This window comes from Rattus norvegicus, chromosome 4 (assembly GCF_036323735.1).
Source record: "Rattus norvegicus strain BN/NHsdMcwi chromosome 4, GRCr8, whole genome shotgun sequence".
Taxonomy (NCBI): Eukaryota; Metazoa; Chordata; class Mammalia; order Rodentia; family Muridae; genus Rattus; species Rattus norvegicus.
This window is the reverse complement of record NC_086022.1, coordinates 155,918,958-155,935,494: the sequence shown is the minus strand read 5'-3', so window position 1 is coordinate 155,935,494 and position 16,537 is coordinate 155,918,958. Positions and strand designations below refer to the sequence as shown.

At 48.7% G+C, this 16,537-nt stretch overlaps 1 protein-coding gene across 35 annotated transcripts in view; it reads left to right on the top strand.

The window, feature by feature from the left end:
- The window catches only part of Mical3 (microtubule associated monooxygenase, calponin and LIM domain containing 3), a 200,063-nt gene that overhangs the window by 89,509 nt on the left and 94,017 nt on the right, over positions 1-16,537 (top strand). For 29 of the 35 annotated variants that reach the window (XR_010065679.1, XM_039107870.2, XM_039107872.2 and 26 more), the window contains 10 exon segments: positions 1,081-1,288; positions 3,135-3,251; positions 3,629-3,730; positions 4,257-4,412; positions 5,291-5,391; positions 7,705-7,962; positions 8,171-8,286; positions 11,435-11,561; positions 12,831-12,927; positions 15,612-15,759. Coding sequence is in view for 34 of the 35 variants with exons in the window: in XM_039107870.2 (XP_038963798.1) it covers positions 1,081-1,288; positions 3,135-3,251; positions 3,629-3,730; positions 4,257-4,412; positions 5,291-5,391; positions 7,705-7,962; positions 8,171-8,286; positions 11,435-11,561; positions 12,831-12,927; positions 15,612-15,759 (1,430 nt within the window). In the remaining variant the exon portion in view is untranslated. 35 annotated transcript variants of the gene reach the window in all.

Below are 16,537 nucleotides of genomic sequence, written 5' to 3'. Positions count from 1 at the left end.
CCTGAGCTAGGGTTGGAGTGAGGAAGTGAGGGAGAGAGAGAGGTGTTCCCTGCCTTCTTCTCAGAAGAAATCCTTTTGGGAGAAGTTTAGGGAAAGTTAGTAAACAAATTCCCAGTGGCTTCAGGGCTATTATCTTGGCTTTTCATGACTTTTAATTTACCCTGTGGGACACCTAGCGACCCATCCCATAGAGAAATGTCAGATCTGAAGGCCTGGTTTTCACAAACGACTACACGTTAACTTAAAATAAGGGGAGCTCAGAGGAAGATCACTTGCTTCTCAGGCTCTGGGCCCCCGTCTCAGCATCCCCTCCTCTCTCAAAAATCACACACGCTCACACACGCGCACACACGCGCTCTCACACACACACACACACACACACACACACACACACACATACACACTCTAAATGTACTTTAAAACAAAACACTCAGTGGGCATCTGATGCCTCTGACCCCTACTAAAGGAGTTAAACAGATGGTGTACATATACTCTGGCTTGCAGACACACATTGGATGGATGGATGGATGGATGGATGGATGGATGGATGGATGGATGGTGAATGGATAGATAGATTACATACATACATACATACATACATACATACATACATACATACATACATACATACAATCTTTGAAAAACAAAAATATTTTCTGTATATGAGCTTTTGAGTATTAAAGGTTGTCTCCTGGGAGCGATATACGTGGTAGACCCAGACTCAGTTGCCCGGATGTAGCCAATACTCTTTCCTTTGGCAGCAGCCACCTTAGAGACTTCCTAAGGGTCCTGACTTGATGAAAGACAAGATGTGATTTTCATACTGTTTGTAGATGATGATCCGTTTAAGTCTTGCTGATGAATCTATGGATTCTCTAAGCTGCTTGAAGTAGACAAGCCACGTTTCAGTCTTCCCTACCCAGCTATCATGAGCTCATCCTCCTAGCCACTGCAAGAACTCTGCGGTCCCAGGCAGGCATCCCATGTCTTGGTCCTGGAGTTTGGCCCTCAGAGTAAATGCTATGAGGAGTGGGATTTGGGAGGCGTGGCCTTGGCCCTTAAAGTGCCTGTATCTTTCAGTGTCTCATCATTGGAGCTGGCCCCTGTGGTCTCCGCACGGCCATCGACCTGTCCTTGTTGGGAGCCAAGGTGGTGGTTATTGAAAAGCGAGATGCCTTCTCCCGCAACAATGTCTTACATCTCTGGCCTTTCACCATACATGATCTTCGAGGTCTGGGCGCCAAGAAATTCTACGGCAAGTTCTGTGCCGGAGCCATCGACCACATCAGTGAGTAACAGCAGCTCTTCCTGCTTCCCTTGTTCAGGAGTTAGATGAGGGATTCCGCCCATCCGGAATTCCCACCTGCCATCTTTGTCTATAACCTGGCTTCTTAACCCCAAGTGGGGTTAAGAAAAACTCTTGTCAAGAAGGAGTTAAAATTTGATTTAAAGAATCTGTAGTTGGGGCCAGATATCGTGGCTCATGCTTTTAATAATCCCAGCTCTCAGGAGGCAGATACAGACAGATTCTGAGTTGAAGGCCAGCCTGTTCTACTTTTTATAATAAGAATCCTGTTAAGAATTCTTCCAAGACAGTCAGGACTACACAGAGAAACTACAGATATTTGGCTGGGTCTTGGGCTCTTGCTGAGTACCCACGGTATATGCAATGCAGTGGAGGGGAAGGGCGGACATTGAGAATAAGGTGGACAGTGTGGATTTGACCCTCTGATGGCTCTTAGTTCAGAGGAAGAAGTGCACAGGCTTTGGGGTTACATTGTGATCCTGCACACCCTCTACAGTGCCATGGGGACACAGAGCAGGCAAACAATGCCATGGGGACAGACCTGGGAAACCATACACATAAAATTGAGAGTCCTGGCCTGGACACATGTGCCAGGTCCACAGTGCGAGTCTGTGTGACGAGTGAACTCAGGACCTTGTGTTTGTCTAAGATGGTCCTGTTTTCGTGACTGCAAGTGCTCAAACTGAAACCAGTTTGGAACAGCATCAGTCTCATCAAGCTAGAAAAAAATCTTTTTCCTGTCATCAATTAGTCAGGGAAATGTCAGTAAGGAGCATTTGTTCTGAGCTCCTCCATATGTGACCTGGAAATACACTCAGCCATTAGACCTTTTTTGCCGTTTGAAGTGGTCACACCGATTTATCCAACACTAGCTGGCGGCTGCCACATTCCACTGGCAAGAAGGAGCGCTCAGCCCATCTGCCAGGCTGTAATTTGTAAAGCGTCTCAGAACCCACAGTTGTCTACAGAAATAAAGTGTGTGCTGGCTCGGGTCTCAGCCGGCCTTTGGGAGTGTGACTCAGAAGGGCCAGGATATGGTCAGCTGAGGAGAATAGTAACCAGGGTGACTTAGCAGGGGATTGGCAAGTGCTCCTAGCTCGTTAGTCACAGGCTGCAGGTAAAGTTGGCCTTAAGAGAGGACCAAGGGTGGTTGACTCATTGGATTTGTAGTCCTTATCCGTGGCCAGATTTATTTTAGGGCAGACAGTATCTCAGATCAGGGACAGGATTTCTGTCCCTCCGTTACCGGGTATTGATTCCAGATCTGGTAGGGACCCATTAGACACCAATTATGTTTATTACTGTAACAATGAACAAGAGTGTCAGTCCCTTTGGTCCTCAGTCTCCATAACTGTAAGTCACTGGTGTAAGTCACAGGGTGGGGTTGTGATTTCTTTTGTGCATCTGGTGTGAGGTCAGAAGGCAGACACTAGCATCTTACCCGTGGCACACCTCTCCTGTGGCTTGCAGTACTAAGGTGCCTCTGAAGTCCGTGGACACCGCTATAACAGTGGCTCTCACTGGACCCAGGAAATAGAAGTGTGATTCTCCTTGGCCACAGTTCTGTGCCGTCTCTGTAGTCGCGTCAGGATGTTCAGAATACCCAGCTCCTGAAGCGGGGTGGCGTAGTGTATCCAGAATGTTTCTCCCACTGTTTGATGTTTACGGTGTGGAGAAAGAAATGAGAACTTGTGAGCCATGTCTCTGCTGTGCCAGCCTTTGGGAACCTAAGCGGAGGTGGATGGGTGGGTGCCTTAGGGTAAGCATCACAGGGCTCTCCCCTCCCCATCCCCTTGCCCTCACCTTCGAGATCTCTGTGTTTTCCTAGGTATCCGTCAGCTCCAGCTAATCCTCCTGAAGGTAGCCTTGATCTTGGGCATTGAAATTCATGTCAATGTGGAATTCCAAGGACTTGTCCAGCCTCCCGAGGACCAAGAGAACGAACGTGGGTCCCACTGGACGGGGTGGGGGTTGGGGGACACTGAGTGGGTGAGCATAGCTGAGATCATGGGAGGAGCCAGAAGGACTTGCAGGTGGTTTCAGCACTGACTAAAAGGGTCTTTGTTCAGGCAGCCTGGGCTTTTCTGGACTTTTGGGTTACCTAAGAGGCCTTTGGCACAGTATTGGGTGTGGCGGGCATTTGTATTATAAAAAATTCGAAGGTAAGGAAAGTCTTTGTGAGCTCTTGTCACAGTTTTCTGCCTGAGGCTGCCCCTTGTTCTGTTTCACGTAGTAAGTACCGTGGGTTGGAATTTGGTGAAGTCTTGGTGTCTGGGTATGACCTAGCCTTGGTTATGACCTTCATTTTGCTTTGGTCCACAGGGATAGGGTGGCGAGCATTGGTGCACCCCAAAACTCATCCTGTATCAGAATATGAATTTGAAGTGATCATCGGTGGGGATGGACGTAGGAACACGTTGGAAGGTACTGGCTTTTGCCTACTCTCCTTTGCCTGGCTTTTCACAGATTGGAGGCTTACCCGTCCTAGAGACCACACCCCTAAGAAATTGCAAGCATGTTGCCCAGTCAGTGCCTGCAAGGGTATTTCCCACAGGACACTAGGACATGAGCTTAAAGATGTCCGTGCTACAGCTTTTAGTGTATGCACAGATGTGACTGGCACACAGCACCCCGCCACGTTAAGGGTAACCTTTAGTACTGAGTAATAATCTGGTCGTTTGGATTTCATGTTGTCCCTAATAATGGGCAGGCCTTCCTGTGTGGATTTCACATTGTTCCTGATAATGGGAGGGACTTCCTGTGTGGATTACCTGTTGTCTATGATAATGGGAGGGACTTCCTGTGTGGATTTCACATTGTTCCTGATAATGGGTGGGACTTACTGCATGTGTTGTTTCATTCCCGTTAGGTGAGCGGCCTACTTTTCCCTGACTCTGGCCCCCCATATTCTCTCATTCGAAGACCGAATCCCTTCTGTCTCTCCCTGTAGGATTTCGTCGAAAAGAATTCCGTGGCAAGCTAGCCATCGCCATTACGGCTAATTTTATCAACCGCAACACAACCGCAGAGGCCAAAGTGGAGGAGATCAGTGGGGTGGCTTTTATATTTAACCAAAAGTTTTTCCAAGAGCTGAGAGAAGCCACAGGTTGGTGTCAGTGCCTCCAGAGCCCAGGGGTTGTGGGCGTGGGTGTCCTTGGATGTCACGGCTGGGTCTTTTGTGGGCTGTTCTTTAGTGGTGCCTGCCCTGGCTTTTAGCACGCTTCCATACTACTGCCGCCCTGTGTTAGTCCTCAGCACAGTGACCGGGCCGCTCTGGAATTGATTTTGTTTGTTTTGCCTTCTGCCAACTCATCCCCAGCCCCTTCCCCCTACCTACCACACAAGCCAGGATGTATGGTTCCTGCTGGATGGGCAGGCTGCTCACTGGCAGCTCTGGTTGTGTTGACGGCCTGACCTTTGGTATCACTGTTGGCCTTCCCTGAGGTCATCACCAGCAACCATTGCTAGTCAGGAATGGGTGACTGTTTTCTCATGGATTCAGTTAGCTGTAGATAGAGATTTTTTGCTGCAGTAAAACAGAAAAGTATCTTCTTTCTGTTTTCTAGAGCTTGGTTTCTTTCCATTCAATGTATCTTTCAGGTTAACTGAATAAAAATTCATTATTTGTCCGTCTGAATTTAGGCGTCTATCCTGTTAGAAATCTAGGAACTTCCTCAAGCACCCTTGATTATCACAGAGGCTTCACCTGGTTAAACAACCCATCCTCCCCCCTTGGAGATCGGCCTCTCGTTTGTCGTGCTTTTCCCATCCTGGTGTTTTTGTTCACTAATGGTCATCATCGATACGTAGTGAGTTATTGGACAGCATAAAAGAAGTTCCATGCAGGAAGTGAGGGTCTGAGCCTGGACGGCTTTCTTGCCTGGTGCTCTGCAGCCCTTTCCGAGAGACCCAGGCCCAGCGTTGTACGGATCTCCTGACGCTCCAGTCCCCGTGAATTCTCACACGTCTATCTTCTGGTTGCAGGTATCGACTTAGAGAACATCGTCTACTACAAAGATGACACGCACTACTTTGTCATGACGGCCAAAAAGCAGAGTTTGCTGGACAAAGGGGTGATACTGCATGTGAGCAATGGATTCCTTTCGGGCACCATTTTTTGTTGGACTTCTTGATATGATCACGAGAAGAAATTTATATTCTGATGGGTTTTTTTTTTCTTTCTTCCCCTGTAAGGGAATAAAAATGGCACTGAACACATCTGGAAACCGACGCTCCTTATTAGTTTAACTTAGAAGTATTCTTATTATGAAGAGCTGAAACTATAAACAGGAGGAGGAGAGTAGAAAGGGCCTTCGTGGCCATGATTATGATTGGCTCTGACGGTTACCAACATGGCCAATATTTTTTGAATAAGCCCAACCTCTTCCTCTCTGCCCTCTCCTGCTTGGAGACTGTTTTAAAACAGCAGGAAACTTTCATGTCATGTATAATTAGCCCGTTTGACTTTAGGTAACCTGATGTACAGTTATAGCCAATCGCATAACCAAGTCTTTCACATTGCTAGCCAAGAACCTCTGCCACGAGCTACCTTCCTAGACTCTTCTTATAAAAGAACTATTTGTTTTGAGACAAGCTCTTACTAAGTAAGTGGCTCTGTCTGGCCTTGAAATAGCTCCGTAGCCCAGGCAAGCCTTGAACATGTAGCCTCTGAGTAGCTAAGACTGTATGCCAGCCCAACCAGGCCCTGCCTTAGTAGGTCCTCTTTTGGAGGGCTGAGTGTTGAATCAAGAAGCAACACTTGGAGTTTACAACATCCTGACAGAGACTTGGTTTTGGCTCAAATGTAGGTACTAGAGGTCCAGAGAACACTGACCTGAGCAGATTGGGGTATATTCAAGGCTTTTTCTAGTTGACAGCAAAGGCCTGGTGTCTGCCCTTAGCCAGTTCCAGCTCGGCCCCTTTTCCGGGTGATGAATTGTATGATATGCCCCGAGCTGAAGATGTGAAACCTACATCACAGGCTGGTTCCGTAAGGACCGTGGCTGTCTCTCACTTGCTCTCACAGATCGGGATGTGAGAAAGGACCGTCTCCACGCAATGAGTGGATAGAAGAGGCCTCAAATGTGCTGACCTGGCCCCGTGCAGTTCCCACCAGCCTCAGAGCTGATTCTTAGGGAGCCCTTTGTGTCTGCAGGATGGTGGCACATCAGGCCTCTTAGAATGAGTCACACTACCGCTTTATCTAGAGCAGACTGGAGAGAGGGCTGACAAGCACGCGCTTTCGACACAAAGTCTCCTTTCCACTCGAGCGAGCGTTGTGTCTGCGTCTCAGCATGGTAACCCCCGTGGTACGTAGGGAGCAGCAAGACAAGGCTCTTGGTACGGAGTACCCTGCCAAACAAAAGCTTCACACAGCTACTTCATTATCTGGGGCTCTTCTGTTGCCATTTTTACAACCGGCGGGATGCCCGAGGTCTGAGTGAAGACTCAAACCAGCCATCCACGCAGAGCTAAGTTTTCAGTTAAAGCTGAATAAGAACAACCCAGGATGCAGAGGTCTGATTTGCTTTGCCCCTGTATTTTGTAGTGAAGTGCCTCCTCCTGCTAAATACCGAAGTCACTGTGGCCACTTCACATTGAACTATCAGTATCTCCTTGACCATCTTCACTCTCTGTGCTTTGGCTTTTGACAGCTTCTAGTTGTAGCGGAGTCCTGTTAGGGGCACCTGGAACCTACTGCCCCCTCCTTAGGGACGCATATTTGACTGCATGGAGAGCCCATTTTGCGTCATGATCCTTTTTGTTTGCTGGTGGATTTCCATAGAGCCTTGCAGAATCCTCTGTGTGGTTTAGGAATCATACATTTTATTCATTTTGAGCCCGGCCCTTCTCACCTTCTGGACCTGCTCTTGCTCCACACCGCACTCCTCTTTGCAGTCAAACCTTCAGGTTTCCATTCGGGCGTGATACGTCCGAATTTCTTGCTGTCAAAAGCTATCAGACCCCCCCCCCCCGCCAGATTAAAGGGATCATGGGAAACACCCTAAACTTTGAAGCTGCCTTTTCCATTTATGAGCTGCTGTTTCTGGGCTATTTTATTTGATATTGTAACAACTCTGAGATCGATGGGTCAGGATTACGGTAGGTTTGCTCCTAATGAGTGGAAAAGCCAGGTCTGTCTAGGAAAGAAAGCCGATTGACTCCTAACCAACACACCCACTCCCCAATCCCATTCTTTATAACCGGTATAAAAGATTCTGTTTAGGAATGAAAGCGTGGCAGGGAAGAGAACCCCATGAGACGAGGTCACGTTTGGTGTTTGAAGTGGGGTTTAGTGGGCCACCCGGTCACGTTTGGTGTTTAATGTGGGGTTTAGCGGGCCACCCGGGTGTCCCTGCTTCGGCTGCTCTATCTTGGCCTTCCCTCTCCCTGGACAGGACTACACAGACACGGAGCTGTTGCTTTCCCGGGAGAACGTGGACCAGGAGGCCCTGCTGAACTACGCCCGGGAGGCTGCAGACTTCTCTACCCAGCAGCAGCTGCCTTCCCTGGATTTTGCCATCAATCACTACGGGCAGCCGGACGTGGCCATGTTTGACTTCACCTGCATGTACGCCTCTGAAAATGCTGCCTTGGTACGGGAGCAGAATGGACACCAGTTACTAGTAGCTTTGGTTGGGGACAGCCTCCTGGAGGTGAGTACTGAAGGCGGCAGAGAGCTAACTAAGTGGTAGACAGAGGTAGTAGTGAGGAGTGAGTCTAGGTGTCCAGGGAGGAGGGTGCGCAGACACACCCTTACGGGAGTTGCACCACAAGGAGAAAAGATGATGGTTTTGGGATGCTGGATTACTTCCCTCCTTTAATAGCTGAGTTACTTTAACTCTGTGTCTCTTTCCCTTGCAGCCTTTCTGGCCAATGGGGACAGGGATAGCCCGGGGCTTTCTGGCTGCTATGGACTCTGCCTGGATGGTACGAAGCTGGTCCCTGGGCACCAGCCCCTTGGAAGTCCTGGCAGAAAGGTAAGGGGAAGAAGCCATGGGTGCCTCTTACAGGACTGGGGAGTCGGCCTGCTTACTCCCCACCAAGTGGAAGTTCTTCCTCCCTCTTGTTCTATCTTTAAGGATGCTTTCATGTCTGATAGAGGAAAGGCAAGGGCTGTTTTATAAAATCCCAGGAACCTCAAGGTGAGCCGCCCATTGACTGGTCCTGATTTCTTTCCAATGATCATGTGAGCGAACGTGTGTGAGCAGCATGCTGGCCGCTGTGCGTCATAAGCCAGCAGAGCAGTGGGGGCAGCAAGCATGGGAAGTGGCTGGCTGAAAGGGAAACACCAGCGTGCTTGCAAACAGCTCCCCAACCCCTGAGGGTCAGGTGTTTGGAAGCAGATGATTGTAAGTGAGGCTAGGACAAGGAGCGATAATTTTCTGGTTACCTTGAGCAGGAAACATGCATGAGATTTCCTGGATGAAGCTGATCACTGATAGGATTCCCTGTCTTAGCTACTTTTACATTATTGTGACAAAACATTTTGACCAAGGCAGCTTATAGAAGAGAAAGTTTATTTGCGGGCTTACAGTTTCAGTTTCAAGAGACCATCATGACTGGGAAGGTGGCACCAGGCAGGCAGGCACTGGCACGATAGCTGAGACCTCACATCTGGTCCAGAAGCATGAAGCAGAGAGGAGGAGCTAAACAGGAATGTCAAGGGCTTTTGAAACCTCAAAGTCTACTCCCAGTGACACACCTCTAACAAGGCTTCTGATCCTTCCCAAACAGTTCTACCTGCTGGCAATGAAGTATTCAGACATATGAACCTTTGAGGACCGCCCCCATTTAAATCAACATATTTCGCTCCCCAGGCCCCCATAGTTTTGTGGCCATATCAAATGCAAAATGCATTTAGTCCTATAAATATTCTGCCTGTCCAAAAATGTCTGTGGCTCAACACTGTTATCACAAGTCACAGTCTCCTGAGACTCAAGGCAGTCTCTTTATTGTAAGCCTCTATAAAATCAAAGAGCAAGTAACATACGTCGAACACAGTGGCACAGAATATACATTGCCGATCAAAAAATGGCAGAATGGGGGTATAATGGGGAAATACTGGGCCAAAGCAAGGCAGAAACCCACGGAGCAAGCTCCAAGTCTTGTAGTTCCGTGTCTGATGGCAAAGGGTCTGGAGGGCTCCGTCCTGCCAGCCTCACTGTCAGTTACACTCCCTGGCAGCGGGTCTGTCATTTCCATCAACCTGGGATTTCAGCACAATGAGCTTTACTTTCACAGATGCACACTGCAGCCCCTCAGGGACTCCCCTGTAATATGCCTGGGCTCAACGGCTCTCCTTAACCACAACACCTCTACCGGTACGTCCCTCGTGACTCCAGAGCCTGAACTCGGATGCTGCCGTTTCCAAGTTCGGCTGCCCACTTGGGGCTGCTTGAGTCACATTTGCAGCAGCGTTGGCTTGTCGTGCTCTTTAGGAGGAGAGTCATAGGCCTTTTCCTCCCCCCAGCTTCAGGGTAGCCGCATGGACCTCACCCCACCATGCCCTTTTCTCCACTTCCCAGCAGGCCTCTCTTCATCTCTTTCAGCACAAGCCTTGGTGCCAACATTAAATTTCCTTGTGCCTGCATTCTCCTCAAACTGTACACTTTGTGATTTTATTTTTGCCCCAGTTGCTCTCTTTCATTGTGGACCTACATAAAAATGACTACTAATAACCATGTGACAGAGTCATTGTTAGGCTGCCTTGAAATCTCTTCCACCAACAAAATCAGCCTCAAATTCTTCAGTCTTAAGGCAAAGGCAAAAAGCAGCTGCTTTTCCCCCCTCCCAAAGTATCTTAAGAACGGCTTTTAGCCAAGCTGCTGACATTGTTCCCTTCTGAAACCCCTTGAGCTGGGCCTCCGTAGTACACATTGCTCTAAGGGCTGCTGTCTTCTCAGCTCTTACCAGGAGGGCCTGTTAGGCCATGCCCACAGTGTTCAGAGGTTTCCCTAGTCCAGAGTCCCAGAGTCTTTACTTTCCCCCCAAAATCAGCAGTCAGGTCTGTCACAATACCCTATCCTGGTCCTAGTTTGTGTTACTAGTGTCTTAGTGTGGGTTACTTTTGCTGTGGTGAAACACCGTGACCCATGCATCTTAGGGTAGAAAGGGTTTATTTGGCTTTCACTTCATATCCCTGTTCATCATCAAAGTCTGGACAGGAACTCAAGCGGGGCGGGAGCTTGAGGACAGGAGCTGATGTATGCAGAGGCCATGGAGGAGTGCTGCTTCCTGACTTGCTCCCAATGGTTTGCTCAGTCTGGTTTCTTATAGAGTCCAGGGCCACAAGTCCAAGGACGGCACAGCCCACAGTGGACTGTGTGCCCCCACATCAATCACTAATTAAAAAAATGTCCTCCAGGCTCGCCTACAGCCTGATCTAATCAAGGCATTTTCTTAGTTGAGGTTCCCTCCTTGTAGGTGACTCCAGCTGTGTCACGTTGACATATAAACTGACTAGCACATTCTGTCATTTTAAATCTCTAGAAGGCTTGTTTTGTCTTTGTCTTGTGTTTTGAGATAAGAGTCTCACTCTGAACCCGAGGCTGGCTTAGAGCTCACTATGTATTCCTAGCTAGCCTTGAACTCAAAGCAATTTTCCTGCCTGAGTGTCAGAGTGCTAGAAATATATGTGTGAGTTTCCACATCTACCACTTCACCAGCACCGTGCTGAGTACTTCAGCGCATGACCTTGGGACAAATAACCACAGACATGACTCATTGAGGAATAAACAGACCTCTGGCCTCACAGAGAGGGTGTTTAGAAGTATCCTTCATACTTCAGTTTAAATATTCTACTATTGAAAAGGGAAGGCTCAGCAAAAATAACTGTGGTATAAGACGGTGCATCCCAGTAACCCTGCACAAGCTGGCCACGAGGTTTCTTTTTAATTTCTTAAAACCCATAGTAAATACAGGCGCACTTCATGCCCGCCTTGTAAATTAGCAGCATCTGCTGCTGCCCACGCACTGCCCCTGCTCTTCCCTTGTGGCCCTTTCCCTAGTTCGGGACCGTGGAGTCACTGAGTACTGGGATTTGATTACATAGATTTTTCTGCAATGACTGTTCGGCTGACTTGGTTCTTGTCGCTGCTGCGAGCACACCGTTGTATGTCGTTGCAGGGAAAGCATTTATAGGTTGCTGCCTCAGACCACCCCTGAGAACGTGAGCAAGAACTTCAGCCAGTACAGCATCGACCCTGTCACTAGGTATCCCAATATTAACATCAACTTCCTCAGGCCAAGCCAGGTAAGAGCCTCCTTGTAAGTTTTGTGTGCCTAGGCCCATGTTCTGGATGCCCAAAACTCTGGTCTACGGATCAGATAGGAGTGTGTGTAACTGTTTGTTATACAGTGAGTGTAGCTGCGTTTGTTACTATACAACCCACACTAAGCGATCCATGTTGATGCCTCTGTGTTGTTGAAATAGGTGTTTTTTCCCATTGACACAGTCATCACAGAGGGTCAGTCCGTCCTTCCTTTTCTTTATTGGTTGGTCAGTTGTTTTGAGTTTGGGGTTGGGGTGGGGCGACTCGTGCTGTAACCCAGGCTCAGCTGGAGCTTACTAAGCCCAGGCTGGCTCTGAGGTGGTGATTGTCCTCTTGAATCAGCTTCCTGAGTGCTGGTTGTGAGCCATCATGCCTGGCTAAGCAGAGTTTTGTTTTGTTTTGTTTTTTTTTAAATGACTCGTAGAAGATCAGAAGTCACAAAAACAATAGACCCAGAACTTCACCAGCACCTCCTAATTCAAGCCACATGGCGTGGAGGGGAAGGGCACGTAGTTGGGAAGGGTGACGTCACTGCAGCATCCCCACCTCACCTGGCCCTCAGCCAGGCGGTTTGGCTTTCTCTGAGCCTCAGTTTGTTTGTTTTTTTTTTTTTTTTACCTGAGAAGTGTAGGTGATGCCCCTTGCCTACCCCGCAGGTCACTGTTAGACAAATGGGCTTTAGAAGGCTCAGACGCTCTCTGCAGGTAGAGGGCGTTAGCTTAGATTTTGTACTGTGTTCTCCAGAATCTATAAAGTCGCCTTCTTGTCGAGAGTGGCGTACTTCAGAGCACAGCAGCCCCGAGGAGCAGATTCTTCAGGAAGCAGCCTGCTTCACACATTCGTCTGTATTCTAGAGGCTTTTCTTCTTTGCCTCCTGCCTGGTGTCTGCGGGCCTCTTGTATGTGTTTGAATAGTGCTGAACCATGCGAAGGTGGGCAGCCCCAGACCAGAGCCATCTGCCTTACTCTCAGCACAGCTGCCTGCGGTCAGGTTTCGTGTGCCTCCAGTAACTTCATTCCATTAAAGCTCTAAGGTCGTCATGTAGATTCTGCCTAACTTTGCCATGGCCTATAGCTGTGCTTAGCCATGCAAGACCCTAAGCTCAACCCCCAGCTCCACCAGAAAGCGAGCAGACACATGTAGACGTTACCAGCCTCTGTAAGTGTCGACGTGGTCATTCTTCTTCTTCTCAGTGGGGAGTTGCTGTTCAGGGTTTGCTCTTCCTTTCCAACCTTTCAACTCTCTGCCAGGTGCGCCATTTATACGATAGCGGGGAATCAAAAGATATCCACCTGGAAATGGAGAACCTGGTGAATTCCCGAACCACTCCCAAGCTGACGCGCAATGGTGAGTTCCAGTAATGGGCTGACCTATTTGAAAGAAGTCTGGGCTCCTCCATCAAGCCATTGCGTGACCACAGTGCTATCAGACGCCCTGGGCAGTGGCCAGTGGTTTCAGCCTCTGGGGTTATTAGATTGTTGCCAGAGTATGTTTTGACCGGCATGACCGGGGTAGGTTTGCTAGTGGCATCTAGAGGGCAGAACGCAGGGACATCGCTTACACTTGCTGGGATACACAGAACGGTCCTCACACACAGAGAAAAATCCTGCAGCCTGATGCAGTGTAAGAGTAGAGGTAGACTATGGTTGTATGAACTTTTCCTGAGGAGATATAAACCGATCTCTGTTTGCCTCAGATAGGGGACCAACAATAGACCCGAGCACTGAGTCGACTCAGATGCAGCTCTGTGAACCAGTGGGTTAATAAACTTTACCTGCAGGCACACAGGTGACCTCTAGACGCCCACACCACTCAAAGTCTCACTCCCACAAAGATGATGCATCTCCATAGCTGTGAGGTGGAGTCCTTCCTTCAGTTAACACTCTGCCTTCTGTATGCTCGGCACCTCCTAAGACTTCCCTCGGTTGGGGCAGAATTTTGTAAAACTGGGAGGGAGGTGTGTTCCCTCCTGTGAGGGAACATCAAACAGCTTAAGGGTTTCTTGGCAGCAATCATGGCTGCTTTGATGAAGATAATCATGGCTGTCACACTTGGAGGCCAGTGTCCCAGGACGATCAGTTACAGATCCCAGAGAGAGTGAGAAAAGACACATGGCAAAAGTGCACTCAGTGCCCACCAGCCCTGGTTAGCCATGCACCCACGCAGGTTTGGGAGAGGCCTTGTAGAAATGTGGTAGGTAGCCTTCTTGCTGCGTCCCGAGACAGCACCACCATGCCGGGCAGATGTGCAGGCCGTTCTGTGTTTGGCGTGTGTTGAACAGCTGTTGGAGATTATCCTTGGAGAGTGGCCTTCAGTACACTGGTCAGGTGCATTAGAACAGACTGAGAAGGGAAATACACTGGGGCAGGGAGACAAGGCCAGAATCTGGGGCTGACCACAGAAGAACCTGGACTTTGGGCCAGATACAAGCAGCTCTCAATCCTCCCCGTAAAGCGGATGGCCTTGGACATAGGAGTTAGAACCTCAGACTTCAGTTTCCTTGTCTTTGATCTGGGAACAACCCTGCTCTGGGGTTGTGGTCATGAGGTCTCTGGCACGGCCCTCACCACAGTGCTTGGCACGCAGTGAGTGGAAACAGCACTGCCGTTGTTTATTAAAGATACCACAGTGGATCGGTGTGGGCAGTGAACTGTCCTGAGAGACACCAGGCAGGTGTTGGTGGTAATTTATACTGCATCAGTCCAAACAAGAAGGTGGAGAAGGCCGGAAAGGTTTGCGTTCCGGCTTGAACGGTGTGATTGAATGTGGTCTTGGGATGTCACAGTAGTTGTGGAAAACAACAGGTAGTCTGAAACTCTCTCCCCTGGGGTGTCACCACTACTGTGTCCACCTAGGGTCTGCAGTTTCCCGGTGTATATGGAGTAGGTAGGTATGAGACATGGAAAATACCTGAGTAGATCAATATCAAAGCCAGGCGATGTTGTCAAAAGTGGGCCCATTTGTTGTCTCAGTCCTTGTGGCCACTGTGAGAGGCTTAGCAAGGTTCCTTTCCTTTTTTTTTTTTTTTTTTTAAGATGTATTTATTTTATGTATGTGAGTACAGTGTCACTGTCTTCAGACACACCAGAAGAGGGCATTGAATCCCATTACAGATGGTTGTGAGCCACCATGTGGTTGCCGGGAATTGAACTCAGGACCTCTGGAAGAGCAGTCAGTGCTCTTAACCGATGAGCCATCTCGCCAGCCCTTAGCAAGGTTCTTATCACGGTCGTTTTTAATGTGCTCACAGATCTCCAAGAGACTTATCGTAAAGCTAAATGCCAGCTGCCTCGGGGACCGGAACAGATTTCTTGAACACAGATCAGAGCTCACAGGTTCTCTTGAGTGTTAGCAGAAGTCCTTATAATAAAGACTCGTCAACGTCAGAAAAGCGTGTGTGTCTGTGCCTTGTCATGGTCTCCATGTGTAACCGTTTGTAGCACAGGCTGCCAGCCTGGTTCTAGGACAGTTGTGGCCTGATTGGCTTTGCCATCGTCGCCCCGAAGCCTCTTCACTTGGCTCTCTGTTAGGACCTTAGCGAGGGAGACTAAGGTTTCATTTGCTTGGGTTTAAGGTACTACAGGAGAAACCTTTTCTAATCTAATCTCCTGGGTGTTGCTGTGAAGGAACCAGTTTCCTCAGCCTGTTGCCAGGCAACTCTCCAGGGAGATCTTGACTCTGTGGCCAGTGAGGTATCAGCTCCCGAGGTGGCACTTTGCCATCCGCTTGTCTCCAGGGACAAGCTGCCAGGACATGGCTTCAGAGCTACAGGTCCTTGTCAGCCGTCTCGGAGGTATCTGTCTGGGGCATGGCCCAGGAATCGGATACGTAGCACCTAAATCGTATTACCGTGATACTGTCACCACGCCGGTGACATGAACTCGCGCTTTACCGCCTTCCGCTGAAAACAGTACTGACATTTTGTCCCTACCCTCAGTAATTTCTTCAGACTGCATATTTGTACTGCAGAGCAAACGCTGTGTCAGGGTCCTGAGGTACGCACACTTGAGTGATCGTTTTTATTGTTCTAGAGTCTGTAGCTCGTTCAAGCAAACTGCTGGGGTGGTGCCAGAGACAGACAGACGGCTACTCAGGAGTCAATGTGACAGATCTCACTATGTCTTGGAAGAGTGGTCTGGCCCTGTGTGCCATCATCCACAGATACCGCCCGGATCTTATGTAAGTCATGACCAATTTTGTCTTTCGTTTTATATTTACCAAGGAGTCCGGAGCCCCTTATGCAAATTTTATCTTTTTTCCTCATACGAATTACTTGGTAAAATGCTCTTTCCAGAAGGCCCAGATTTTGCCTTTGTTATATTTAAAACTCAATCCCCAAAAAGTTAGCTTTGAAAAAAATAAAACAAAACAAAACAAAACAAAATCACAGCATTCAGGTCAACAACTAGTTCTGACACCCACCTGGGCCCGTTAACTTTGAACAAAGGAAAACTGTTTATTGGCCCTGGGTTGAACTCTTCGTTTTTTGGCTTGCTCTTTCCCAGATGCTGCTGGTCACAAGGGAAACCTGGCTAGAACACTTGGCTAGCCCATCCCCACAGAAAACAATACACACGTGCCTGATTTATGATGGTCTTGAGCATTTTCTTTGTTAAAGATCATACTCTCTGCAAGCGTCCGCCCCTTAGCTTCATGAAATATCCCACCTACCGTCCCTCTGCCGTCTCTTACTCATCCATCTACAGAATCGGTTCAGAGTGGCCTCAGGTCAGCGCTCAGATCCCCTCACCCCCCACAGGCATTAGTTACTATGGAAGCCAAACAGAGTCAGAGACAGGAGCACAGCACAGTGGATTATCTTGGCTGCCTTTTTCATCATTAGGTCCAGGTTTTGCCTGTTGTTTTAATGATTGGTTACGGACTCCTAAAAGTCATAGCCCCTGTTTTGTGAGGTTAGCAAGCGAATGATGCAAGAGCTAGTAAAACCAGCCTTGTG